Source organism: Suillus bovinus (assembly GCF_016758785.1).
Source record: "Suillus bovinus strain UH-Sbo-P2 chromosome Unknown EDB93scaffold_127, whole genome shotgun sequence".
In the NCBI taxonomy this organism is placed as follows: domain Eukaryota; kingdom Fungi; phylum Basidiomycota; class Agaricomycetes; order Boletales; family Suillaceae; genus Suillus; species Suillus bovinus.
Window position 1 is genome coordinate 273 of NW_024542183.1, and position 25,392 is coordinate 25,664.

The 25,392-nt window shown below is 47.7% G+C and overlaps 7 protein-coding genes across 7 annotated transcripts; 3 read left to right on the top strand and 4 right to left on the bottom strand.

Moving 5' to 3' along the window:
* The first annotated feature begins 1,509 nt into the window (after window positions 1-1,509).
* Window positions 1,510-3,828, top strand: EDB93DRAFT_1183695 (uncharacterized protein). The gene is made up of 4 exons (XM_041450735.1): window positions 1,510-1,742; window positions 1,799-1,962; window positions 2,018-2,402; window positions 2,450-3,828. The coding sequence occupies exons 2-4, from the start codon at window positions 1,875-1,877 to the stop codon at window positions 3,696-3,698; spliced, it is 1,722 nt and encodes a 573-aa protein (XP_041301450.1). The 5' UTR covers window positions 1,510-1,742; window positions 1,799-1,874; the 3' UTR covers window positions 3,699-3,828.
* A 362-nt stretch (window positions 3,829-4,190) lies between these two features.
* Window positions 4,191-4,882, bottom strand: EDB93DRAFT_1183697 (uncharacterized protein; the record flags this gene model as incomplete). Its single annotated transcript, XM_041450736.1, has 2 exons — window positions 4,380-4,882; window positions 4,191-4,323 (listed from the first exon to the last, which is right to left on the bottom strand). Coding segments are annotated over exons 1-2 (260 nt in total), but the record flags the coding sequence as incomplete, so codon positions are not given.
* A 1,898-nt stretch (window positions 4,883-6,780) lies between these two features.
* EDB93DRAFT_1183702 (Prefoldin subunit 3) lies at window positions 6,781-7,991 on the bottom strand. Its single transcript, XM_041450737.1, has 6 exons — window positions 7,948-7,991; window positions 7,745-7,897; window positions 7,614-7,690; window positions 7,448-7,559; window positions 7,237-7,395; window positions 6,781-7,182 (listed from the first exon to the last, which is right to left on the bottom strand). Exons 2-6 carry the CDS (start codon window positions 7,808-7,810, stop codon window positions 6,958-6,960), a joined length of 639 nt encoding a protein of 212 aa, XP_041301452.1. The 5' UTR covers window positions 7,811-7,897; window positions 7,948-7,991; the 3' UTR covers window positions 6,781-6,957.
* Window positions 7,992-16,095: 8,104 nt separating this feature from the next.
* Window positions 16,096-16,752, bottom strand: EDB93DRAFT_148282 (uncharacterized protein). Its single transcript, XM_041455520.1, has 2 exons — window positions 16,275-16,752; window positions 16,096-16,205 (listed from the first exon to the last, which is right to left on the bottom strand). Exon 1 carries the CDS (start codon window positions 16,661-16,663, stop codon window positions 16,304-16,306), a length of 360 nt encoding a protein of 119 aa, XP_041301453.1. The 5' UTR covers window positions 16,664-16,752; the 3' UTR covers window positions 16,096-16,205; window positions 16,275-16,303.
* A 405-nt stretch (window positions 16,753-17,157) lies between these two features.
* EDB93DRAFT_1183740 (Rgp1-domain-containing protein) lies at window positions 17,158-20,346 on the top strand. The gene is made up of 7 exons (XM_041450738.1): window positions 17,158-17,787; window positions 17,838-18,485; window positions 18,534-18,722; window positions 18,773-18,901; window positions 18,949-19,236; window positions 19,288-19,421; window positions 19,507-20,346. Exons 1-7 carry the CDS (start codon window positions 17,364-17,366, stop codon window positions 20,203-20,205), a joined length of 2,511 nt encoding a protein of 836 aa, XP_041301454.1. The 5' UTR covers window positions 17,158-17,363; the 3' UTR covers window positions 20,206-20,346.
* EDB93DRAFT_1183742 (PSP1 C-terminal conserved region-domain-containing protein) lies at window positions 20,324-23,123 on the top strand. Its single transcript, XM_041450739.1, has 5 exons — window positions 20,324-20,404; window positions 20,464-22,282; window positions 22,334-22,441; window positions 22,493-22,570; window positions 22,676-23,123. The coding sequence occupies exons 2-5, from the start codon at window positions 20,544-20,546 to the stop codon at window positions 22,734-22,736; spliced, it is 1,986 nt and encodes a 661-aa protein (XP_041301455.1). The 5' UTR covers window positions 20,324-20,404; window positions 20,464-20,543; the 3' UTR covers window positions 22,737-23,123.
* Window positions 23,124-23,428: 305 nt separating this feature from the next.
* On the bottom strand, window positions 23,429-23,833 carry EDB93DRAFT_1095831 (RING/U-box; the record flags this gene model as incomplete). Its single annotated transcript, XM_041446738.1, has 2 exons — window positions 23,429-23,538; window positions 23,668-23,833. 2 exons carry the CDS (start codon window positions 23,831-23,833, stop codon window positions 23,429-23,431), a joined length of 276 nt encoding a protein of 91 aa, XP_041301456.1.
* Between the last annotated feature and the right edge of the window lie 1,559 nt (window positions 23,834-25,392).

A 25,392-nucleotide genomic window follows, 5' to 3' on the forward strand; every position in this document is an offset into this window, starting at 1 on the left:
ACTGGGACTTGGCTGTTAGGGAGTGTGGAGGGTTTGAGAGTAGGTGTGTTGGGAGGGGGTTGCTGGTACGCGAAGGAAGTCTGGGGGAGGTATAGGGGGAAGTGATTTCGCAGGGGGGCAGTCTCGTAGGTATCAGGAAGAGTGGGAGTTTCGGGCTCGAAGACAGCTGGTCTAAGGGTGAACGTTGGCTGAGGGATAATGGGGAAAGGGGGTTCGTGTTAGGGGAGGGTCCTATAGTCTCGTCGTCTGAAAGAGAGGACTCGGATGGTCCTTCGGAGGTGTCTATACTTGATTGTACTGATTTGTGACGGACCGGCGTGCGGGGGGGTGCAAGAAAGGATGGTTGCGTCAACGATAAGGTGGACGGGGAGTCGACCGTGTTTGCGCGAGTTCGGCTCTTCTTTGGAGCCAGCGCAAGTGGCTGCTTCTTGAGCTGTAGCTGCACGTTAGGATGGTAGTACTTTGAGATAATTATTGCAAGAATGGTCCAAAGACCGGGTATTGAACGAGTCAGACTAGAAGATCTGTAGAGATCCGCGAATCTGATTCGTAATGCAAGGGGGTGTTAAGACAGATCCCCTCGCGGTGGGCTCCAAAATATGTAAGGGCTATCTGCGAGTTTCGACGGGGATCGTCGAAGTAAACCGATAGTAGAAGGGATCGAATATAATGAAAGACTTTTCTAATGAGAGTGCTGAGGCTTCTGACGAGAGGACGTTTCGGACGGAATGCGCGCGTGAATCTAGCGGGGGAGCAAAGACTAATCATAATGAGCGTACATGCGTGTATTTAAGTTGTGAAAATAGGGTAAGGGTCCTTGCTGTAAACGAAAAGAATGATTTGGTGAGACGGAGAGTGGTGGCGTTGAGCCTAACAGGGTGAAACATCGATAATAAAATGGAGTACGAGAAGTTTTTGAATGGTTGGTGGTAATGGTGTAGTACGTTGAGCACCTGAATGACGAGAATTTCGTATTGGTTTTGGCTGTTTTCGGTGTGTCAAGGGAGGGATTATGAGAATAGTGACGAAAGAAGGTTTATAGATGTCTGGGTATCGTGTAAGGAAGGCGGGAGAGCGAGCTGGTTGTCGACGACAGTGAGATAATGATAGTAAGAGACGAAGGATGTAACCTCGGAACTCGGATGCGAATGTGACGCTTGTTCGCATCCGTGAGTCACGTGGTTGGTTTGGACTTTCGTCCGAACGCTTGGTTTTGAAGCGCTGGTCGGGGCACAAAGGATATGTGATCCTTACAGCACAATTGCCTGTCCGCACCTTCGTCTAGTACATTAAGTAGTCAAAACTAATGTTGATATTACGTCTTCAGAAGAATAAATATTATACACAATCATGTTTCACTGCCGCATGATATCGATATCTGACGACGTTATAGCTGGAGACTGGAGTTGTGATGTGCACGAAGGCCCCTAGTTCAAATTGTGATGTGATGAGTCAGCAGCTTTACAATTCAACAAAGGTAAACATTTGAAACAAACGGTGATGTCATACAGACATCCGTCCATCCGTTACATCCGAACATGCCGCAGCGACTTTATATACTGGCCTCGATGTTGATCAAATCAATACTTCTCACAGGCTAACATGTTATCCACTACAACCACAAGCCCCTCGGTATCCCACTTCGACCTCTTGTCGCTCTATCATGCGCTTTGGCAGCAGCAGGATCACTCTGTCGTGAGGCGGTCGTCATGCAAGGTTGTGGATCTGGAGGAGAAAGAACAGTGAGTCTATTTTCTTATTACAGGAGATCTGAAATGATACTAAGGGTCCAAAACAGGACACATCCATTCAACTTCGACACCATCGATCTATCTGGACACCCTGGTGCCAAGTTACCAAACGGAGCGACCTCAATGATAATTCGCCCGGCGTATGAGACATTGTTTCACGAGATCTCTACGAATGAGCGCAATATCGTCGTTCATGGGTCCGCTGGTATCGGTAAGCCGGTGTCCTTCCGTAATTTTCGTTACTTGATATAGCCGATTACCCTCAGGGAAGACATACTTTTTGCTATTCGCCCTCGTCAGGCGACTTCTTGCGCGCCAGCCAGTCACATATCAGATAGACCAGTCGGACTCGAGCGTCTTATGTTTCACCGCCAACGGCTTCTTTGCTCTCCCGGAGGAGAACAGCGAATATCACCCTCTGTTCGACCGTGAAGATGTCTTACACCTAATCGACAGCACACAGGAAGACAGTGTCACGCATTCGAACACAGATCACACTCGTGCTTTGATGCGGGGAATTCGCAGCAAGGCCATTTTCACCACATTCTGGCCAGACAGTCTGGGTCACGACATCGGATGGTTGTCTGAATACGATGTCGCACTTAGGAAGTGGATGAAACCGTGCACTTTCGACGAGATATTTGCGATGAGGTAGGTTAATTCATGACATATTAGTCTTCGCTGACCATTGTCGTTAGCACTTTGACCCTCGACCAGCATAAAGCCAAGTCTTTACGATGGTCGTACATCCATTTTGGGTCGAACGCACATGCTTGCCTGCAAGTATCTCGTGATGTCAGCGATGCCGATCATTATCTCAAGGAGCTTGAACGCGCTCATGATAATTTGTGGAGCATCCGACCTGCATTGCGCGAATCCGAAGCCCGTTACAGCCGTAACCTCTTCGCTGTCGAACCTGGAAACGCTTGTGCAGATCCACTGTCGTTCCCCATATCGCAAGTCGTTACCAGACTTTTTGCGGGCGAGATCACCTCTGTGGACTCTGCCGGCGCTAAGGAGACTGCTGATGTCCTCCTTAACTCAGAGGACACGAAAGAAGCGGGCGAGATCTTCTACCGTCATGCTGTCGTGGCACTCATGTCCAGATCCGGTGGGACTTTTACTCTCGGACGTCCTGATTTGCGGGGCCATTACCATCCGGCACACGAAGAGCTTGTGCTGCAGCAAAACACGCACATGACAAACGAGGAACAGCGGGCTATGCACCCGAACTTTATATACTCCACCCGACGGGAACTCGCGACGTTGGCGGAATACTGCCCGCAACTCCTGCATACGCCACAACATGCGCTCGTGCATCCAGGCATTGATGCGGTCATGTTCGATGCCAGCAGCATGTCAGTGTGGCTCGTGCAGGTAACGCACGGTTCCCCTCGCCCAGTTTCCCCTGAGGGTCTTCTCTTCCTACTGGACGTCGTACGGAAAACCCCTTACGAACCGTCTCCTACGCACCCTTGGAAATTTGTCTATGCGATAAGGGGACAACCCACCAATATTTTCTTCCGCCTCAGCGGGAAGGAAAGAACGCAGCACTTTTCGATGAACTTCTGGATGCCACGCATCAAACCATATGTGATGCAACTGCGCGATACACATCTAAACGTCCATCCTTCGGGCAACCCCTATGAGCAATGGGGTTTTCCTTACAAAGTTCTGCAGAAAAGCTCGCCGAGTCTTCTGCGGCACCTTGCGAATTCGATGACGCACCTCGTCCCAAAGTGTCGGTGCACAACCAAATCTGGCACTACTCAGGACACGTTCACTTCAGACATTAATGGTACGATTATACAGGAGTCGGGGGTGCCAGGAGCTCAGTTACTTGGAGAGATTGTGAAAGAACAAGATCCAGGCCCGGTCGACCACTATTTACGGGATAATGAGGAGACGAATAGTTGGAGGGGGCGATTCGCAAAGGTGTTTCGATGAGTTCTTTATAATTGTACAAGTGTCCGTGGTTGATGCTATATCCAATATCTAATTTGCTACATCCTTGTTGTGAGTCTAATTTCACCGGCTGCATCAGTCAAGTGCAGGTGATGTTCATGCGTGGCCCGTACATGTACTTGGGAATATTGGTCTACTGAAAATACTGTTTTCTTCCCATGACAACTCAACGAAGCACCATACGAGAGCACTATTTTCCCACTGATTGTGGACCTAGAACTGCGGTGAAAGTATTACTGCATGGGTTATCCGTGTTTGATGATAGAGTCCTCGTTCTTAGCACTTTTAACTCCAGCCTCTAGAATGCGTTATGCCCAACTACCCGTGAGGGACGAGAGTCGGTGCTATTGCGCAAGCTTATGATATAAGACTACAAAATTGGGTCATAAGTACTTCAGTCATATGTATTCAACTGTTCCTCTATTTCAAAAACTCCATTGCTCGAGCGACGGTGAAATTTGTTCAGAAGCAAGCACCATTATCAACTCTGCAACAAACTACTCATGCATCGTGGCATCAATCATACTACATCGATGCGAAAGCAGAAACACGACTCACTGCGATCCACTGTCGCGACATACTACTCACAATAATCGACGACTGCATTCTACCGCGTCGGTGAGTCATGTGCATACATCCAGGATGTAAATTGCTGATACTCACAAGCGCTTGGACGAATGTCGGCGTGCAGGTCTGACCAGCACAGCAACTGACTTCGTTGCAAAGATTGTGACATGTGTCAGTGGCAGATACTGTTGCAATCAGAGCAGTAACAACGGCGAGAACGAAGGAGAAATGCATCTTTTGTGAGGCCGTGATATGGTATGAAAGAAATTTGAAGGGGACTGTAGAACAACGGCTTGCTTTTATATGCTGAAATCTATTCCGGCAGAACTTCATAGCAGTGTAGGATCCCCTTTCCGATAGATGTTGACTGCATTGCCAGCAGAGTTCACACGCATCAATTAGAACTCTGATATTCAATGGGCGGGCTCAAATAATGCGGATATTGAACATAAAATACCATAGAGAAGTCCTAGTCATGCCGCGATGTCGCCGTTCATTTAGGTCGAATTCGAATTTGCAAGACATTATTTTCTTGACCTTTTTTACAAACTCCAAATCTGTAGGCCTACAGTTCAGCTTTGTTTAGCTGTGGAGTCGCTGGCATGTCTTCACATGTTGCGCTGGGCCGAGCATTAGATTGGGGTGGTACGCGAGCAGGTGGAGCTGCCGGTTGACGGTTTCTGCTGATATGATAACATTTTGGTGAAGCAAGAGGAACAAAAACTACGGTGCGTGCATTGACAATTGTAGGAAATTATGATAAGGGGGAGTGGCAGGCGGGTCTTGAGAGAGTCGAGGAGATGCGAAGTACAATGAGTGCGAAGGAACGAGATCGAGGAACCGCTGGACTCCTGCCATGCCGGCATATTCCGGCAGGCTATAATTTCAAATTTGATTTATGAATCCGCTGCACGTGGAAGTGATACTACTCTTACATTTACGCTCAACATTATTTCCAAGATTCTGAAGCGCGCATTCCTCTCCCAGCTTCCGATGTCGATGATTTCAACGACAGAATTTTGCATAAGTTGCCGCGCGATTTTTCGTAAGAATCACAAAACATATACCATCGACCACGAATTCTATTCCCAGGACAACATAGAATTTTATTTCATTCATCCAAACAGTCTGTCAGTAAACCAAAGGCAGTTTCCTTTACGAACTGTGCATGCAACTACATTCAATGGTAGTCAAGGATTTTATCGATTAACGCTGGCACGGACCGTGCTTGACCTGTGAATGGATCCCTTTGCTCACGGTTGACGAGCAAGAACGCATTTATTAACGAAGGACACGACTCACAGTGCTATTTCCTGAAATTTGTAGTCTCGTTCCCAACGTTCTTGTGAACACAATTCCCGTGCTCTCATCGACCAATTTGTGGGTGTTGCAGTCCAAAAATGTCGTTTTATTCATACGGTCATGTGAGATTCTTTCTAACTTCCAAGTCTTAGTCATTATCTTGCTTAGTTGTCGACTACTACTAGTATGTCTTCTATTTATCACCAAGTCCTCAATTGGGTCCTTTGCAGATGTTCCCGCTGTTATCCGTGTCAACGGTGCGAGTCCTGATTCTACCGTGTCCTTATCCTTTCTGCACAATTGCAATGTGCCACGTTCTATCTCCAATCACTATGGCGTGGCTGTGGAGTCGAGTTCTGGTCCGGTGTGCGTTCCTATTGTCGACGGATGGTATAATTCCCGACAAACTTTTCGCTCCGTCTATTTGAAAGGGTGCGACATTGAGCTTGGTCTTGATTGGCTCGCATTCGTAATTGCGAGGTTTGATGATTCTCGATTTCTTCGGCCTTCGAAGACAGATCTATTGCAGCTTTGTGCCGGTCATACTTGGAATTTTCAACCTAGAGGTACGTGGGCTCGTACGTATCATTTTAAATATGGCTGAATGATCGTTTGTGGACGATTTGTCCTCTTTTTCTTCTGCCATCCAAGTGGAATCATGTTTAGCTACCCAAGCGGGTTCATCGTCTGTTACTCAAGCGGGTTTATCTTTATTATCTTCATCACGTTCGTATCCACTGCAGTACAATGATCATGTTGTAGACAGGTTTTTTGATGGCTGTGAAACATTATGAAGAGCTGATCAATCCAACATCACGCCTACTAATCTCGCATTAGACATTCCAACAGAAGTACAAGCGATCAAAATCCTTGATCCCTCCGACGAGCCTGTCGAAGAATGGTCTATCCCAATTCTTTCCTCGATCTCGACAGACATGTCGAACGGCAATTCAGCGATCGCAAGCTTCTCTACGTTTGATATCGCTATGGATGATCAGCCCTACGAGGAAGTAAAAGCATGCAAAGGGAGGGAAAGGCAAAGAAAAAATGGATTGATTTCTGTTTCAGCAGCGCCATGTACTTGTACCGATGAATCGTGTCTCGTCTGACTGACAAAAGGACTCGTTCGATGCTAATTAGGTGTATTTGTAACAACCTGCACATTACCTTATGTTTTGATAGCAGCTTGTCATAAATTTGAATTCAAACGACCGTAGCGGGCTCTGCCGCGAGCGGCCTTTCGCGTTATTTGTCGTCGAAAGAGCAGACCGAAGGAGTGTCTTTGTACATAATATACACGAGTTCATGTATTGCAAATAGGATCCCTGGCGGGCATCGAAGCTTGAAGATTTTGCCCGACTTTACGCAAATGCTAGCCACCCTTCTTTCCGTTGGCTTCTCCGGCTACTCGACGCTCTCTTCTCCGCTTAACATCCCAATTATAAACTCTAGCAGTGTTGACTTCCATCACCGTCAGCTGCTCTCGCAGAAATTCCAAGTCTTCGATCGTAGCTTTTAAGCTAGCCTCTGCAAGATCCAATTTGGACCGCAGGAGCGATGCAGCCTCCGACAACTTGTACGATAGCATAACATTCGCCTTATACGAAATATGAGATACCATCGGGAAACTCACGAAGGACACTAAACTCACCCCTAGCCATAGATAGACAGTGTCGGTATCCTCAAGTTCTGCTTCCGCAAAGAGCGTGTCATTTAATTCGAACGTTGTGGTAAGCGGCTTTTTGGGATTGTCGGAGAATTCCTCGTCACTGAGATCATCCTCCAAATCGTCGTTCTTGTTCTTGCCTTCCTGCATGATTGTCAGATAATGTCGACGTACATCTTCGCAGTGATGGACTCACTCTTCTCTCTTGCAGGAACTCCACCATATGTAATGTCTTTCTGATGTCAGGTATCTTGTCTTCCAGACCTTTTCTTCGTTGTGTTAGGTTGGCATCCATATATCGGTACTTCCTGGACTTCCTTAGGTTCAAGATCATCATACAGTATATATAAGCTCAAACATACGCGATAGCATCCTGGAAATTCTTCAGGGGAGTCTCGACCGCGCCATCTGGGCCTCCCAGATATTCTTCGACGTTTGCCTACATGATTAAGCATGAGCAGAAGACCATTGATCTAGTTTTTCTGATACGCACGATGAATGGAGCTTTTGGAATACCCCGTGGATTTTTCTCCTCTTGAAATACCGACTTAGCAGACATGATTGTAGAGACTGCAGTCTTGAAATCTCGTCTATGTCACGGTTTATGCAATCAGTTACTACATCCGGTCGGAGTTGGAATTAGAGTCTTTTAAGATTTTTCTTCTCCGTTTGATTATAAAAAAACTACCCGCATACCTTTAGAACGCACTTAGCACAACAGGGTGCTCCTTCTTGTGGGGCTATCACAGATGTGAAAATATTACTCAAGCAAGGCGGCACATCGCGTCGATTCAATTTCGTTGACTTCAAGGTCTGTCATCGCGACACGTGTTTACAAGGCGGACAAGAATGGTAAGACAAGTGCAGACGTCTCGATTATTTCTTCAACATCTCGCATTCTCATGTACGAGATGGGGCTATCTCAGCTATTCGGAGAAGTTCTACAGGTGAGTATCCCATAGTCCTGTCGTGTGTTCTCCACATCTTTCGCTTTTTCTTGATGATAAACACTTAGGGACATCTGATCCTCCAGGGATATGCTGATTCCCGGGAACCAATAGTAGAAAATTTATCTGACTTTTATCCCATTTTATAATTTGTGTGTTGCCAATCACTTCGCTAACTCATCACATCCTACCAGATTCTTATGTTCATCGACTCCTTGTCTAACGAGAAGTCGAAGGGTCCAGCCTATGTGACCTCCAAGCAGCCGACGTCTGCCCTCTCAGCATATGAGGTGCTGAACAAGACTTCTTTCTAACGACGTCTTCTCCATAAAGGCAGGTTCGATCTAGAAGAGGGCGAGGTTGAAAATAAAACGTTTAAAGAGCAGTTCTTCGCGTAAAGCTGCAGCTGGATGGGAGTTCAATTGGAGTATATCGTACATGAATGTTCGTCAAGCCTTTGATGTTATGCACTATATGTTTTGAGATCTTATACTCTGCATGTGCATAGCAATGCAGTGGCATCATCGTCTAATGCCAATCGGATGTGAAATGTGACGATATTCTGAAATCCAAGTCAGATAATGCACGAGTCAAGCTTGCAGCTGTAGAGATACGTTATCCAGAGGACGAAGCCGTACCTCAAATTACAACGGGTCGTCCTATCGTCATTTTCTTTCCGAGCACGGACTGATGCGATACTCGTGAAGGAACAGATATGTGAGATGTTCATGGTACCACCGGCATGTACCATGACGGTAGTAGAATTCGATCAGGCAGATGAAACAGCCAAATGAGAGTGCTACGTAGGCGGTACGGCAAAATTCCCACCATCTCAAAAACGCAAATGGTTACGAGTCTAAGTCCTAGGCCAGTATGAACACATGGTCTTCTACATGACCCCTAACTAATCATATGGAAGTTCGTATCAGCCAAGCGGAGATACGTCGACCTTTAGATTGATATCGGCGCTGACAGGTCACAGGTCGTACGGCTTCAACTTTGATACCCACTATGACATTTCACTGTGATCCTCTGTAGTTTGACTCTGCCATCTGCCGGAAAAAACTAGTCTGGCAGAACCGGCTAGCAGAATAGTGGACTTCTCCCCACAACACAGCGTATATGCTCATATGATTTGATTTCTATCGATTAATGGAGATCATCTAGATTGTTTTTCCTATCTAATTGAAGACTTTCATCCCTGTAGATATGATCCGGACGATTAGACTCGTAACCATTCTGCCTACGTGCGTTTTTGAGATGGTGGGAATTTTGTCTTGCCACTCGAGCATCTGTGGGAGCCTATGCCACTCGAGCATCCGTAGTAGTATACGCCAGCTGCAGGCTGGTCACGAGCCTACAGGACGATGCCTCTGGCAAATTTGTACAACCTTACGTGATCCGAGTTTTCGTGATCATACCAAGGCTTTGGCGACAGCCTGTGTAAGAGCAGGCCAAATTTGAGCTCTGTTGGCAACGCAGTCAACATCTATTGGAAAGTGGATCCTGCATTGCTATGAAGTTCTGCCGGAACAGATTTCAGCACAGTGAAGCTGCTGAAGCAGCTTCGAAAACTAGATGCATTGGTGGATCTGAGGGTTGACTCATGGATCTATGACTGAGTGAAGTATCTATCGATACATACACATATGCTGTCTTATTTTAGTGACATCCACCACGAAAATGAGGCGTAGACTGTGTACATTGTAGTCTTCAGTGAATCTGCTAAACACATTTGTTCGATAGCAATTTTGCGCCCTGGCATGATGATACGCACTGCCTGGGTGGTCGTCACTCCAATGGTTATATATATTGCATAACTATATAGATTAGACTGAATCGTAGTCTACAATCCATCACGATAGCCGAATAAGCGGATTGCTTGTACACGATTGGGATCTGGTGATCAGGTGCGAGAGGACGAGACGGGAAGAACGAGATATATAAGAGAATGTATATGTACAGCGAGTCGTGTTTCTGCTTTCGCATCGGTGTAGTATCATTGATGTCACGATACTTGAGTAGTTCGTTGAGGAATAGATCATAATACTTTTGAACAAATTATGTAGTTCAACTCTGCCATCTGCCAGGCAGAACCAGTTTGGCAGAACCGGCTGGCAGAATGGCGGACTTTTCCCCACAACACTCGCGGCATAGCGTATATGTTCATATCTATCAATCAAAGGTAACCATCTAAATTGTAAGTAAATGTTTTTCCTGTCTTATCGAAGACTCCAGAGTCATTAGTATCCCCGTAGATTGATATGATGTGGACGCTTCCGCTGGCAAAATTGTACAACCTTGCGTGATCCAAGTTTCCGAGATCATACGAAGGCTTGGCGACAGCCCGTGTAAGAGCAGGCTCTGTTGTCAATCCAGTCAGCATCTATTGGAAAGTTGATCCTAAATTGCTCTGAAGTTTTTCCGGAACAGGTTTCAGCACATAAAAGCAAGCCATTTTTCTACTTTCCCCTTCATATCACACCATCACCAAAAATGCATTTCTTCTTCGTTCTCGCCGCTTTTGCTGCTCTGACTGCAACTGTATCTGCCAATGAAGATGGTATTGAATGTCCCCTTCTTTGCGCGCAAACCTTGTGCTGTGAGAATCAGCACTGCACGCGGAAATTTAACACACAGCTCGTGAGTATCAGCGATTTGCATCCTGAATTTGTCCACATGACTCACCGACGGGTAGAAACAATACATCTATGTTTGTGTGTAGTATGTCGCGATGGTGGATTACAGTGAGTCATGTTTCTGCTTTCTCATCGGTGTAGTATTATGGCATTGATGCCACGATGCATTGGTTCGTTGCAGAATAAGATCATGATGCTTCTGAACAAATTTTACCGTCGGGCGGTGGAGGTCTTGAAACAGAGGAACAGTTGAATACACGTGATTGAAGTGAAGCTCATGACCCAATTTTGTATACCGTACAAGCACCCTGCCCCCTTCATACTCTTCCACGGTTGAAATCCAATCTGTTGTTTGCGTACACAAGGTCAGCTAGCTCTGCACTGACTGTACATAAGTTATGATTGAAATTGTCGGGAAAATCATCCGTACGTGTTCTCAATGTGACCACATACCAAGTTGTAGTAACTATCCAACTCTTCAACGATTGCTGTACGTAATGCTGATCACTGTGAGTGTATATGGTAGCCATACAGTTACCGCCCGGTATCGTACCGTTTGTCATACGGTGCCCTCGATACCCTCGACAGTACGGTGTATGGTCATACGGGAGATGAAGAACTTACAGTCGCTAATGTGTAGTAAACGTAAGTATCAATCAATCGACACTAATGAGAACATACCCGGGCCGAAGGGGAGCAGACACCAGGTCACAAAATGAAATAGTTATTTGTTGCCAGCAGCACACACATATCAGACGTGTCGTAAGTATATGCAGGATATAAAAGCTGGTCGTCCATCAGTATTCCCCAAATATCAATCGAAATAGGTTACATATCACCTGGCACACAAAATGCGTTTTTCCTTCCTCGTTGTTGTTGTTGCTTTGTCAGCGTCTATGTATGTATAGCCCAGAACGAACCTTGTAAACAAACCAGAAATTGCTGCCCTAACTTGGGCTTGCTATGCGTATATCCAGTGATTATGAGTAGGAACCAGGGTTCAACTATATGACTCACCTGTAGGGTGTCCTCAACTTTGGTCAACATCAAAAGAAGGCAACTGCCACACGTGACACAAAGTCACACGTCAATAAATTAATGAGAGCTCAAAAGCCCAGATTAGTACGGTATGTTAGAGTTTGTTATTTCACACATACCTGTAATACTGCCTACTGTGGCCGGCCTGAGCTGCAAGTACGTACGGTAGTATTGGTCCAGTTAGGCTGAGGCCTATCAGTGAATTGTAAAGCTGCTGACTCATCAGATTACAATTTGAACTTTGAACCTTCGTGCAAATCATAACTCCAGCTATAACGTCGTCAGATGGCATGACGCAGTGAAACGTGGTTACGGATAATTCTGAAGACGTAATGTCACCGTTAATTTTGTATAAGACGACAGTGTAAGCACGCCGTCTTACTCGAGTTCCCATAATCAGTACATATACTGTCGCCGACACTGAAACAAGCTTTCAGTATCTCACCTTTCGGTGTAACGGTTATGCGATGGCGGCAGTCTGACCAAGTTACAGAAGGTATAGACAGGCAGTTGTTCCCATATCATGGAGAGCCTCATGTGAGTTCCCCTTAAGTATACATCACCTACCATTTCTTCTAAATGAACCTGACTTTTCTTACCCTACAGATTTCTGACAGAATTCCACTCCGTTCGTGGTTTACGATCGCCAGTTTCCCTGTATCCTATCGACTGATTTGGACCGTATTTGTAATCACTTTTTTGCGTCAGACAATTACCAAGACAATCGTCCACCTTGTTTCACTCGATCTGCACCATATAAACTTGATCCAGATTCCACACCTCTCAGATTCAAGTACTCAGGCTGGCGGCGTAGTGAGCTACGCCACACATACACTCGAAATTCGGGTACTCGGCGTTTGCAGCACTGGTTAAGTATCTTGCTTCGCTTGAACCCCTATTTCACAATGACTCAGAGGACAAGCAACTCGTCGAGGGATTCGACTCAAGAAACTCACACATCTGGTGAAGCAACAGCTCATGAAAGCTCTGTACGTGGATTATGGGTTTCACTTAGTCTAGTCTACTCCAAACACTGATATTGACACATCCTTCGTCTAGCATCGATCCCGTCGCAAAGTCGGTCGGTTGCTGAGGAAGGTCAAGGAGGGTGCGAAAAAGTTAATGTTGGTGAGTCCACGAGCACGTGATGAATTTGAATGTCCTGGGATACGAACTAAGATTGCAACAAGCGCTCGAAGGATTCGCGCAGCCTTAGCACTGCACCCCCAAATGATCATGACGACTCGGAACGTGCTTCATCGACCCCAAATAGCGAGGTGGGTTCTCATACTTGCCATTTAGTCTATGTGTTCTCTCTAAATTGTGGTGGTTGGGCAGGTTCAGGCTGAGGCTCCGTCTGATGTGGAAGGAGAGGCTGATATAGGCCGATCAGCACTTGACATCGACATATACGTCCACCGTACAGGTAATGATTCGGAAGTGGTTGTGACTTGACATATATTTATATCTTTCCAGAGGAAATACGGTACCTCAACCTCGACGATATGATCTATGCATGGGACGCGGGAATAGATAGCACGAAAGAATGTCTTGAAGGCACGCGCTTAGAGATCCTTTCCCAGATCACGGACTGGATGATCAACACTGGGGAAGACGTTCCACGCGTGCTGTGGTTATCTGGTACTGCAGGCAAGGGAAAATCTGCTATCGCTCACACCATTGCTAAGTGGTTCAACGACGTGGGAGGTATTTGTTCGTGTTACTGTTTTGATCGCCAGCGAGAAGCAGATCGTCTCCATGAAAAGATCTTTTCCACGATTGCGCGTGGCCTCGCTGATCGTGACCCGAAGATGAGACGGGCATTGGCAGATACCGCAATTTCACTCAAAACCACAGAAGACATCACCCGGCAGTGGCAGGACCTTCTTATCGAACCACTAAAGAAGTCATCTTGGCCAACCTGGGAACCCATCGTGATCGTGATTGATGCACTAGACGAGAGCGGAGGAGCAGAGACACGGAGAGACCTCCTCCGTATTCTAGCTGGCAAATATACTACCAGTAGTATAACGCGCGACATTCCCAAAATCACAGATCTCCCACGCAACCTCCGCTTCATCGTTACCTCTCGTCCGCTTGCTGACATCACAGACGAATTTTGCGGCGTTCAGCATATTAAACAGATGTCCATGGACGATATTCCAACAGCATTCACAGAGCGCGACATCCGTGCTTACATATCCAAGAAGTTGGAAGGGATGGATTTCCAGGAAAGAGAGTTGGCAGTCCTCACTGAGAAAGCTGATGGACTTTTCGAGTGGGCGCATCTCGCCTGCACATACATCAAAGGACCCCATATGGGGTTACATCCAATTGATACCTACAACGCTGTGGTGTCGCGCGATCCTGCTCAGAGAATCATGCTGTTGCACAGCATGTTTTACTCTATTTTAACAAACCTCATGCCCAATGTTACATCTGCCCATGTCCAGATTCCGCCGAGATCACATTCGAGGGCGCTAGGGAGATTCCGCTCGGTGATGGGACAGATACTAGTCACAGCCGAGCCCCTTCCTTTAGCTTCCCTGAACGCCATGAGGCGCCATTTTCCGATGCAAGAGGACAATTTCGACATAGAGCTTGTGGTAAAAGGTATGGGCTCTCTCCTCAGCGGCACCACCAATCCAGATTCCACTATCCGACCCCTTCATGCATCCTTCCGCGATTTCTTGACAGACAAATCTAGTGGAGAGTTTTTCATCGACCTATCAAAGGCACAACACGCCCTTGCATTCGCGTCACTTCGAGTGATGGAACATGATCTTTGCTCCAATAACTATGATTTAAAGTCGTCATATTTGCCTAAGAGCAAAGAACCTGGACTGCAAGAACGAGTTCAAACTTTCGTCCCTCCACATCTGTCATATTCCTCTCGATTTTGGACTTCGCATGTACAAAACACAGTCTTCGACGAAGAGCTTGCGAAAGAAGTCAAATCGTTCTTTGATCACGAGCGGCAGTTTGTCTGGCTTGAGTTACTCGCCATGATCAATGCGCTCAGTAGTGCAGTTCCTGCCCTTTCGCTCATTCCCCAGTGGCTAGATGTGAGTACATTGTTACGGAGTGCCAGATAAAACATTCAAATGCAACACTAGGGTCATCCCGAATTTAAAGATGTCTCATCGACTGCAGTAGACGTACAGAGGTTCGTTCAAAGTCTTTAGCGAAACTATTTTACACAACACACCGTGAATGTTCAAATTGCGGCCGGTCTGGGTGCATGTCTGCGCAGACACCAGGTTTGTGTCCGGGATCGGTCCGGGTGATTCAAGTGGGATCAAGATAATAAAGCTGCCTGATTCCCGAAGTGCCCGCCGCCCAGGAATGCTGATTTTGGACTCCGTTCTAATTGGGTAACGTCAATCCTCTTGGCCTTGTCTCTTCCTGCCAGTCCATCTTTCTTGCTTGTGACTTGCGTGCCAACATCCTCCACCTACTTGCCCGCCTACTGTCTATCATAGGTTTAGTGACACCAAAATCGTGACGGGCTAATATAGCAGCCTGTCCCTGTACATCTGCCATCGATGACGATGTCTTCTCGGCAACATGCTCCTTGACAATGTGCTCCCATTATCACCACTGTCCAACCTGCACTATGACTCGTCAAATGTTTGGCCTCATGGAAACTACGCTGTTGATATGTCTACTGGTCACTAGCAAATGGACAACAAGGTCGTGTGGGCTATCAACAGGCAACATTATTCCAGCTCGTATTGGGTACCGTCCGTGAAGACTACTTACCGTCAGGATCACCAGGCACGGTGAAACACAGATCTCGCTGACAGCTGTCCGTACTCCTATGACCGTCTGGTCACACTACCTCGCTGCGCTGGGCCATCAAAGTAAGAAGTGGGTAGGGCCAAGCAAACGCCCAATTTTTCTTACTTTTTTCTCACTCATCTCCTCATTGATTTGTAACGCTACTGGCACACGCATCACTATCATGTTGACTCGTTGTGTAGATATTTCTCGCAATGTCATCATGATCATGTTTGTCTTACATAGTTCAGTTTCAATAATATTTCCATCTCTTCATCGAAGAACTACAAGCAGAGCTTGATCCTGCGCAAGTAATATATACATCCTCCGCGAATCCTATTCAGCTGCATGTACGAATGACTCACCTGCAACCCAAAAATCACCATCGCATTCTGCGAGAAATCCGACGAACATAGCTAACTTTTTTCGCGAGGGCTGGACATTGATTCCGCGGAATTTAAAGTCATTTTTGTCGAGTCGACTCCTCTTTGGTTTCACTACAGTCAAAACACCGCGGCTTTGCCTCCCCGCGAAAAAATTCAACGAAGATCTAGAAAAATGTTGTCAGCAATTTTCGCTCGATCTTTCTTGCGGACGTGAGCGCTTGACGGACGATTACATTATCTGTATAGCAAGATATCTGGGGAATCAGCGACACATGCAAGCGCGACCTACAAGATAAACATTGATATCAAGATAAACATTAGGATCGTACAACGGTACTGAAAGCATCGGTTGGTAGTATGGTAGGACGAACGAGTGCGTGAGGCTGTATGGCAAGACGTTGAAGACTAGAACTTTCTTTGAGGCATTTTGTCGTGCTTTGAGCGCGGAAATCAGAGTATCCGATTCTGCTGCTGCACTATAAGGATCCTCGGATATGGCTAGGCCGAGGAGGTAGGCATTGAACCTGACAGGATGAAATGATAGGAACAAGAAAAGGAGTACGAAAATTTTGAATGAGTGGCGGTATGAAGGGGTATGGTGTAAGATGGGGCCTGGGACCATGCTGGTTGACGACGATGTAGCCGCGTGATTCGGATACGATGATGAGTCACGCGGACAGCTTCGAGCACCTAGTCCGTGTATCCTTAGTGTCTGAAAGGGGTGGGTATCATTGTGGTGCGCCCTCTTCGACTTGCCAGTGTAGTATGCTAGCTAGCGGGATGAACTGATAAGGCAGCGAGATGTCGGGTGCCTCGAATGATAATCGGTCAATTAACATTGCTGGTGGGCGGGCCGCCGTACTGGGGGGGATATGAAGAGACTTTGAACAAAAGCTGTGTACCAGGGCGTTGAAGACGGATGGTACTCACAGGCAGTGGTGTGCTAGTCGGAGATGTCAAAGGGTGCTGTGCCGTCGTTCTCGGGGACGTCATTGTCGGCGGGCGACACGAAAAGGAGGTGACCTCGATCGATCAACCGAGACCAAAGGCCAAACAATCGCAAACAACCGAAACTCTAATTGAATCTGTCCCCGGTTGTCGTCAAGGGGGTTGCATTGACAACGCCGTGTGCGAGTGCAGGCTACACAGTACACTGACACCAGACATCGCGTGAATCAAGAGCTCGCCTGGGATGAGTTCTCATACGTGTGGAAGCTTGAGAATAGCCTAGCGTGTTTTCTTTCCCTCGTTCATATCATTCACATCATTAAGCTTTTTAAATAAAGCCAGGACAGGCTTGAGCAGCTACCAGTAACACAACCATGGACTCGGACACAGCAGACTCCATCAAAGTCAAAGTATCCCCAACTCAAAGCGCATACTTTGCAGGCGAACCGTTCAGCGTCGCAATCACATTCACCAATACTCGTATACCTTCTCCACACAACACACCAGTACCTGGGCCAGCATCCGCACCAGTCCAGAAATCACATAAACGAAATGCCCATTCTATAAGTTCTGCACCCCTCGCCAGGCCTCCTACCTCTCCCGGTTTGAGCCCACGTCCACCAGATTTCATCAAAGCGCTTGGTGTTGGAATTGGCGAAGAGGGAAGAAAAGGATTGATCGGGAATGGAGCCACCGATGGCAAAGGGAAAGGTAAGGAAGTGCTCGAAGCCAGCCGTAGTGCATTGGAGAAGGTCAAGCGCGGTGAAGAGTATGTACAAGCTTATGACGTAGATTCAGGTAAATCTCTCCTCGTCGTCATCGACCTCACTAGCTCAAAGTGATTGCAGTAACACCACGCACGACCTTCCCTATCCCTCAACACCACCCACATGCACGCAAACAATCAGTGTTAGACGGTCACATCCAGATAAACGAAGTAGTACAACCCCCGACCAGCACACTCGACACAATCGCAGAAGCACCCACCCACTCATATCCCCCTCGTAAACCATCACTCCAGGCACTCGGGCACGGCCATCCTCATTCAACCACCAAACCTGTCCCAAAAAACACAATCCTCCTCCTCTACTCATATGCTCAACTCTCAGGAACAGCACATATCCTCCCTCAAACTACACCAGCAGCCCTATCCAACCTCCGCGCGCATCTCCTCAAAAAACCTGTATTGGGCGGCGGAAGCATGGATATTGCCAGTACCCGCAGGCCCCATTCGCGTTCTGCGAGTCTTACAGGTTCCCTATTCAGTCTATTAAGTCCTTCCAGCTATACTCCTACACTCGGGAGATCAAGAGCCCCTTCCCTCAGCTCCCAAAGTGATACATCTGCTGCGAATGTTGGTCTGGGTTTAGGATCGAATGTCGGAGCAGCGAACCCCGTGGAAGAAGGCGAAGAAGAGATGCCACTCCCTGTATTCGAAGTACAACCTGCCATGCTGGCTGTTGATCTCGCCTTGAGTCCTGGAGAAAGTAGGACTTGTGGGTTGTTCTACCTCTTCTTCGTATAATCATGCTGAAACACAATAGACACATACACCCTTCCCCTACCATCCACCCTCCCTCCTACATTCAAAGGTCGCATGATCAGCTTCTCGTACGAACTTGTAGTTGGCACGTGCCGGAGAGCTGATAGCGGCGAAGGCACCACCACTTCCGTCGGCGTGACCGTGAGCAAGGTAATGAAAGTCCCTATCAGGGTGTATAATTGGGTCAGCGGTCAGTCTGTCCTATCTTTGTTTCAACCCGACGCTAACCAATTGATACAGTCAGCAGACCACAACGCCCCTACGACCTCCTCCTCCCTGTGCGTAAACACGAGGGTGAAAAAGTCATTGATCTAAGCAGCGCATGTGGAGATTCAAAGAAAGACTTGTCCCCTTCCTCGTCGAAGTCCTGTATGTCTTTCTATCTTCCACACATCACATAATTGAATGGGGGATAGCACCGACTACAACACCCGATGGCTCCCTTGACGATCTCCGCGCCTACGGGGAGAGGCTACTCGAGACGTTCCCTGCGGAGGGGTCGTCGGGTGTGAGGATTAAAGAGCCTGCTGAGAGCGTGCCTGAAAGTGTACCTTCTTCCTCCGGGCTTGCTTCCGGGAGTAAAGTAACTTCGGACCCTCTCAGAGCATTCGAAAGAGAACGCGAAAGAGAGCTAGAGGGAGGAGAAGGAGAACTAACAGGGTGTCGAGAAGCTGTCGAGATTTTAACCCGAAATCCCAAGAAAGGCATGTCCAAGCGCGTTATTATCTCTATGCAGACTACTAACGCCCCGCCAGTCTCATACGACGTGACAAAAGACGGTGTCAAAGTCGCTGTTCTTACATTTACGAAGAGTGCCTATAGGCTCGGGGAGACAGTCTTAGGCATTGTAGAAATTAATGAGCGAGAAGGACGGGGAAAAGTGATTTCTGTGAGTAGTTGGTCTCGATTCCGTGGTTCCCGTATCATTCCTTTATCAATTTCGATCGGCTTATCATTCTCGATTTTTGTGACAGTTGAGCGCAACGCTAGAAACAAACGAGAGCCTCCCAGCCTCTCTAGGAAGCACAAACCCAAACACGAGTGCAAGTACTACGCGGCGCGTTCACGCAGAACACCACGCCTCATTCACAGGCAGCACCCTTCGCACCACATTTTCACTGGATATACCCAGCGACGCATGTCCCACATTCGGAATCGTCCTATCATCTCCTCCCTTGCTTGGGAACGGGTCCACATCTGGGAACAGTACTGGGAACGGAACGGGTGCTGAGGCTGGACCTGGGAAGGCAGGGGGATTAACCTGGAAAGTGCATCTGACCCTACTTGTGGGCGTGACAGCACCAAACGCACGGGTGCGTGGGTTGACGAGGGATGGTGCGTCTACTGCATGGGGAAGTGCTTGGCGTGCGCCTGTGGGGATCGCTCCTGAACAACAAGAGCCTGGGAGCGCTGTGAAAGAGGTGGGTAAACAAGTGCAGCAGCAGAGCTGGACTTCATACCTCGTGCACTCGTTCCTGGGGACTGGGGAGAAGGAGTATCATGATGGAGATATTGATGAGGAGGAGGTTCCTGCTGAAAAGGGAAAAGGGGAGGAGGAGGAGGAGGGTGATTGGAGAGATGTACAGGTTGAGATCGTGGAGTGTGAAGTGCCAGTGGTTGTTTGGCCTGGTAACACGGCGTTCAGCGCTGTAGATGTTGTGTTCGAGGTTTGATCTAGCCTGAGACTGGATCGAGATCCGTGATCTAGATTCCGCGGAAGGATCCGTGAGCGCCGGATATTTATCGAATTTTTTTTGAATGATATTATATTTTAATTACAAAAATGTTGATCGAGGCTTCAAGCCTTCGCTTTTAACGGACTCGCGCCTTAACTTGAACTTGGTTGGTTTAGAGCATACTAGAAAGAGCCAGGTGAGTGAGTTTCAACGATTGTCATGAAAAATTCAGTTGAATGGAAGAAATGTCAACAGTGATAGAAACTAATAAGTCCCCAGTCAGCCAGCTGTCGTACGAACTCGCCAGCTAGCTGTTCTCGCCACCGCCAGCTGTCATGCAACATCTATCTGAAGACCAAGACTTTGATCGCAGGCATCGTTTCCTTGACCCAGACCCAAACAATTCTAGCAGGGAACGAGCAACAAGTCAACCACCAAGAACAAACTTGACAAGTCTACGCAATCAAAACTCTCCTTCATCTCCTTCATCTTCGTCATCTCCTTGGTCACCACGTATCCTCCAACAACCAACTAGAACGACAACAGGTCTTCCAATGAGCGTACCAACCCGTAGCTCCTCCTTCTCAAACCCCCAATCAAACTATAGCTCCGCACTCCGCGAATCCCACTTCGAGTCTACCTTCGAAGACGACGAATCAGAAGCACTCTCAGACACTTATGACCATCATGATGACGACCGCTACCTGCCCACTTCATCCCGTGGCCGCTCCTACGCCCCCGATCTCACCCGCAGCCGCTCTCAAAGCCTCGCTACCACCACAGCTCGTCCCACTTCAATCCAGTCCCCGTATCAACATTCAAACCTCTGGCCAGACTCGACTAACAACTCAAACCCGCTCAATATTCCACCTACTAGGTATGGAGAGATCAAACCACCCGCGTCTAGTCGCTACGGGAGCCTTGGCGCTATGGGCAGGTCCCCGCTCGCCGATAACGGCTATCCGAACAGGAACACCATCGACGTCTCCAATATGAGCCCATTTGTTCGTGATGTTGGTCAGATCCTCCTAGACGACGGCTCTGCGTTCCGAGAGCTCTGGGCAGGTATGAATCCTCCAAAAGACGAGAATGGCGGAGGCGGAAGTGGTACCACTAGTCGGAGACACAGCGTCAGCGTCGTTCAGCCTCGCAGGCCCACTATCGTCGGCTTTAATGCGCCTGAGAGCCCTGGGGATGAGACCCATGGGCATAGTCGCCCTGGCGTATTTAATGCACAGCCTTTCGGAGGGAGAGGCGGTCTCATGCTTTCAGATGATGATTTAGCTGCTGATCTCGGTATGCTGAGCATGAAAGAGCCCGGTGCGCCGTCCAGCTCATCAACCGCGAGCCAGCCGTCCTCCCTCCCCATTTACCCACGCAGCCCGCCCTCCGCAGACCCCTACCACCTCAACATCACATCCGGGACGAGCTTCGCATCCCGCCAACAATTCGGATCTCCAGGCGACAGTGCGCTTTCCACAGGTGGAAGTCCCCCTCGGGGACATTTTGACCAGCAGATTTTGGAGGCGCAGTATGGTCAACAGCAGCTTACGGCGCGATTTATCCCAGGGCAGGGTATCCAGTACCTCCCTGTGCAAAACAACGGCGCTGGGTTCGCACGCCAAGGCCCGCTCTCACCCACTACCTCCCGCCCCATCCAGCCCCAACAAGGCCCGTACTATTCTCAAATACAACGACGCCTTTCCGACGCCAGTCAGACCCAGCAAACGCCCTTGAGCGACCTAGGCAAAGGCCTCCCTTTAAGCAGCGTCCCAGCTTCCTGGCCGCTCTTCATCGTCGAATTCAAAGCGGGGCGTACGGACCTCTTTTATCTCACTGATTTAAGCCAAGATATCAGAGTTGGGGATTTGGTGATCGTAGAAGCGGACAGAGGGAAGGATTTAGGCAAGGTCGTGAATGACAGTATTACGCTTAAGGAGGTGGAGGCGTTCCAAAGGGAGGTTAGGGAGAGGGAGGCGGGGGAGGCGATGAGTCCTGGCGGTACGGCTGGGACAGGGAAGAAGGAGATTAATCCGAAGATGATTTATGGGAAGGCGCAAGCTCATGATACTCAGTACGTGTTTCTTTTGCTTGGTTCTGAGGCGGGCGTTGATGGGGACGATAGGCATTTAGTGACGAAGATGCAAGATGAAGTTAAAGCGCTGCAATTGTGTCAGAGTAAAGTTCGGCAGAAGAAACTTCCTATGGAGGTTATCGATGCGGAGTATCAATGGTGCGTGTTCGTTTGGTGTTTAGAGGACACGAGAAGACTGACGCATTGCAGGGATCGACGTAAACTCACATTCTACTTTATCGCTGAAAAACGAATTGATTTTCGGGAGCTTGTCCGGGAGTTGTTCCGGTGTGTCTTTGTTTACCTGCTTGCGTTGTACCTACGTCTATGCTTCTGCTTGCTTGTCTGCTATGCATGTGTTTACTCGCTCGCCTGCTAACGAATTATTTACAGGTTGTATAAAACAAGGATCTGGATGGCCTCTTTACAAGGCCCAGGAGGGTACGAGCAGTAATTGCTCCCCTCACATCTATACAAGTAACGACGGAAAACGAGGAGCAGGACGGAATCCCAATTTCAACCACACCACGCAAACGCAAACTATCACGACACCAGTCAATCTCACGAAATGTACGCATGTATGTATGATCTAGATATGCAATATCCACGCTCTTCGTCGCACATCTAGAATCTTTTTTTTTTTTTCCAATTCTTTCATTTGTTTCATGTTCAAGTTCAAGCTATTTATGGATCAATGTTCATTCATGTTCTGGTTTTTTTTTGTATCGTATTTTGTTGTGTGTACGTTAGTGTGGAGGTTTTTTCCGTCTTTTGGAGAGGAGAAATGGCCCTGACGCCTTGTATTAGTATGGTACATAAAATCTAAAATATATATTGTGGTGCTTTACGCGTGCGTAGGAGCGGGAATCGTCAATGAAAATGTATACAATGCGTCCGAGTGTTGATACAGGGGTAAGATGTGGGGTGGGGATCAGGATCGGGATCTAATAAGAGCGTTCATGACTGCAACCACGACTTGCACAATCAAGAATGTTGCGTTGTTAACTTGATGTCGATCTGCATCTAATTCTAAAACAGATCAGCCGGCATCTAGCTTGCAGGCAACTCGTTCGCTTTTCGCTCAGCAGTGACTACAAATGGCAAATGTAACGCGTCAGCAAGACTAACGAGATCAACATGGGATGATCACGCACCCCAAGCACGTCGATCCATAGGACACTGCTGTTTCGAAGCGGTCGTTCCTAGCCATTTTAGTAGGCAGTGCATATGGAATACGTGACTACATTCGCCCCAGACTGTTGTGACAGAAAGTCAGATCCTTTGCGCGAGGAAAGGTGGAAGGAAAGAACGTGACGAGCGGAAGAGATGCACAAAGCACGAGGCACGACAAACGCACAAAAGAGCAAAACAAGACCAGAACTCACTCAAAGGACAATCATCTCCCGGTGCCTTACACGACGGACAGCACCCCTCAAACGGAACGCGACAGATCCCGCAGACGTCGCCTTCGTCGTCTTGATCGTGGGTTGCGTTTCCTGTGTTCCAGCGCCATTGAGCGACGGCGCTCCAGTGTTTGATGTGGACTTTCATGCGTTTGCGTGGTGTGAGGTTGACGAAGAGTAAGCTGGAGCGTCCGAGGAGGAGGGTTTGGGGTTATTTGGTGTTGTGTACGCGTCGTGGGTATTATTTTCAATATTATGACTTTCACGTTTCAACTTGAACGTTCGGCTTCATCGGATATCGTACATCACGGGACTTGGTGCACTACTAATTTGGAGCTTATCCTCACGTATACGTATATCCTACATATTCCGAGTTTCAGATCTAGGAATACGGGAGAGCATCTAGAGGACCTCATACAGGGAAGATTGGACAGTTGTCTCCATGGAAATTGGTTATGGTGTGCTCTGACTTGGTGAGCATTCTGGAAGGCACGGGACACATTCATTCACGCGCAATATCGCTTTAACATCCAGTTTGTATACATCTAACTAATCGTGTGCTAGTAGGCTTCATGATCAGTCACAAGGACACGAGCCATTTATGGCACAGTCACGCAACTTTGGTTCGGCCTATATCGCTCATTGACTACAATGCACGCCGTAGATTGAACCAAGGTCGAGTCTGCCCATCTAACAAGCACCTCTTTGGTGGTAGTGGTAATGTGCCTTGAATCTGTGGTTCAGAAGGTTCGCTCTCATAGCTGCTTGGAGTTGTTGAATTTCAATTTGCACGCCTCCTGTAGGTTTTTACTCTTGTTCTTTTTGTGGCTTGTGTTAACTGTTTTACAGTGCCATTGCGCGGTGGCAGTCCAGTGTCTTTATTGACATTGTATTTGCTTCTTCTGCACTAATCAACTGTGATCCTGATGGTTTGGCTCGATGTGGACTGCAAAATGCAGTCGGTCAGAATAGCGGAGATTGTGCAAATGTTCTTGAAGGTCGGTTGCGATCATCTTCTAGTGTGTATGACTTCAGGATCGGTGCTTTCTGGGACACTTGGGCTGGTGACACGTCAGCCTTGCAAGGAGGGCAACGCAAGATCAGAGCAACTTCAAGCTATAGTTTGCACGTCAGTAACATCAGCTCCTCGCTGGTATAAAAACATACATGCGTAAAAGATGAGTACTGAGTGGCAGGCTCATGGCCACTACGGTTCCGTTATCCTAACTATTTCAGGTATTCGTGTTAGTCATCGCTTGGCCTCGTCGTTTTCTCTGGGGGTTTCTTGGGGTCGGGATGATTTCAGCTCCATCATTGAAATCAGAAGAGCCCACGCTGGGGAGAGTCGGATGTTTCTTCCTGAAGGCACGTGAGTTGTTTGCTCCCACGTCCTACTTAGGATATCTTGCCATATATATCCAAGTCATCTCAGTTCATATCATAGTACTCCGACTAAAATCTCACATTTAATCTTTCAATGCACGACTCATTTAGCCAAATTATCGTTCACCCGCGCCGCCATAATGTCTTTATCTTCAAATTCAGTATCCTTACCAGACTTCCTTTAGGAAGATGGCAAGAGGTTCTCCGATAACTGTGCAAAAGTACACAATGCTGAGCGCAAACATCAGTTACAGTCGCATATGGTCTGAGTTCTTTTAACTTTCCAGTTTCACTTATCCACAAATACTGATAGTTTGACGTAGA

Excerpts from the sequence above, each read along its gene's own strand:
- EDB93DRAFT_148282 (XM_041455520.1), bottom strand. The coding sequence starts at position 16,663 with ATGGTCCCAGGCCCCATCTTACACCATACCCCTTCATACCGCCACTCA.
- EDB93DRAFT_1183695 (XM_041450735.1), top strand. The coding sequence starts at position 1,875 with ATGATAATTCGCCCGGCGTATGAGACATTGTTTCACGAGATCTCTACG. Across the intron at positions 1,963-2,017 it reads TCATGGGTCCGCTGGTATCG|GGAAGACATACTTTTTGCTA; the intron begins GTAAGCCGGTGT and ends GATTACCCTCAG. Across the intron at positions 2,403-2,449 it reads GACGAGATATTTGCGATGAG|CACTTTGACCCTCGACCAGC; the intron begins GTAGGTTAATTC and ends CATTGTCGTTAG.
- EDB93DRAFT_1183702 (XM_041450737.1), bottom strand. The coding sequence starts at position 7,810 with ATGTCTGCTAAGTCGGTATTTCAAGAGGAGAAAAATCCACGGGGTATT. Across the intron at positions 7,396-7,447 it reads AGTTCCTGCAAGAGAGAAGA|GAAGGCAAGAACAAGAACGA; the intron begins GTGAGTCCATCA and ends ACAATCATGCAG. Across the intron at positions 7,183-7,236 it reads CTGTCTATCTATGGCTAGGG|GCGAATGTTATGCTATCGTA; the intron begins GTGAGTTTAGTG and ends ATTTCGTATAAG.
- EDB93DRAFT_1183740 (XM_041450738.1), top strand. The coding sequence starts at position 17,364 with ATGGACTCGGACACAGCAGACTCCATCAAAGTCAAAGTATCCCCAACT. Across the intron at positions 18,723-18,772 it reads GGTGTATAATTGGGTCAGCG|TCAGCAGACCACAACGCCCC; the intron begins GTCAGTCTGTCC and ends CAATTGATACAG. Across the intron at positions 19,422-19,506 it reads GACGGGGAAAAGTGATTTCT|TTGAGCGCAACGCTAGAAAC; the intron begins GTGAGTAGTTGG and ends TTTTTGTGACAG.
- EDB93DRAFT_1183742 (XM_041450739.1), top strand. The coding sequence starts at position 20,544 with ATGCAACATCTATCTGAAGACCAAGACTTTGATCGCAGGCATCGTTTC. Across the intron at positions 22,283-22,333 it reads GCGCAAGCTCATGATACTCA|GCATTTAGTGACGAAGATGC; the intron begins GTACGTGTTTCT and ends TGGGGACGATAG. Across the intron at positions 22,442-22,492 it reads ATCGATGCGGAGTATCAATG|GGATCGACGTAAACTCACAT; the intron begins GTGCGTGTTCGT and ends GACGCATTGCAG.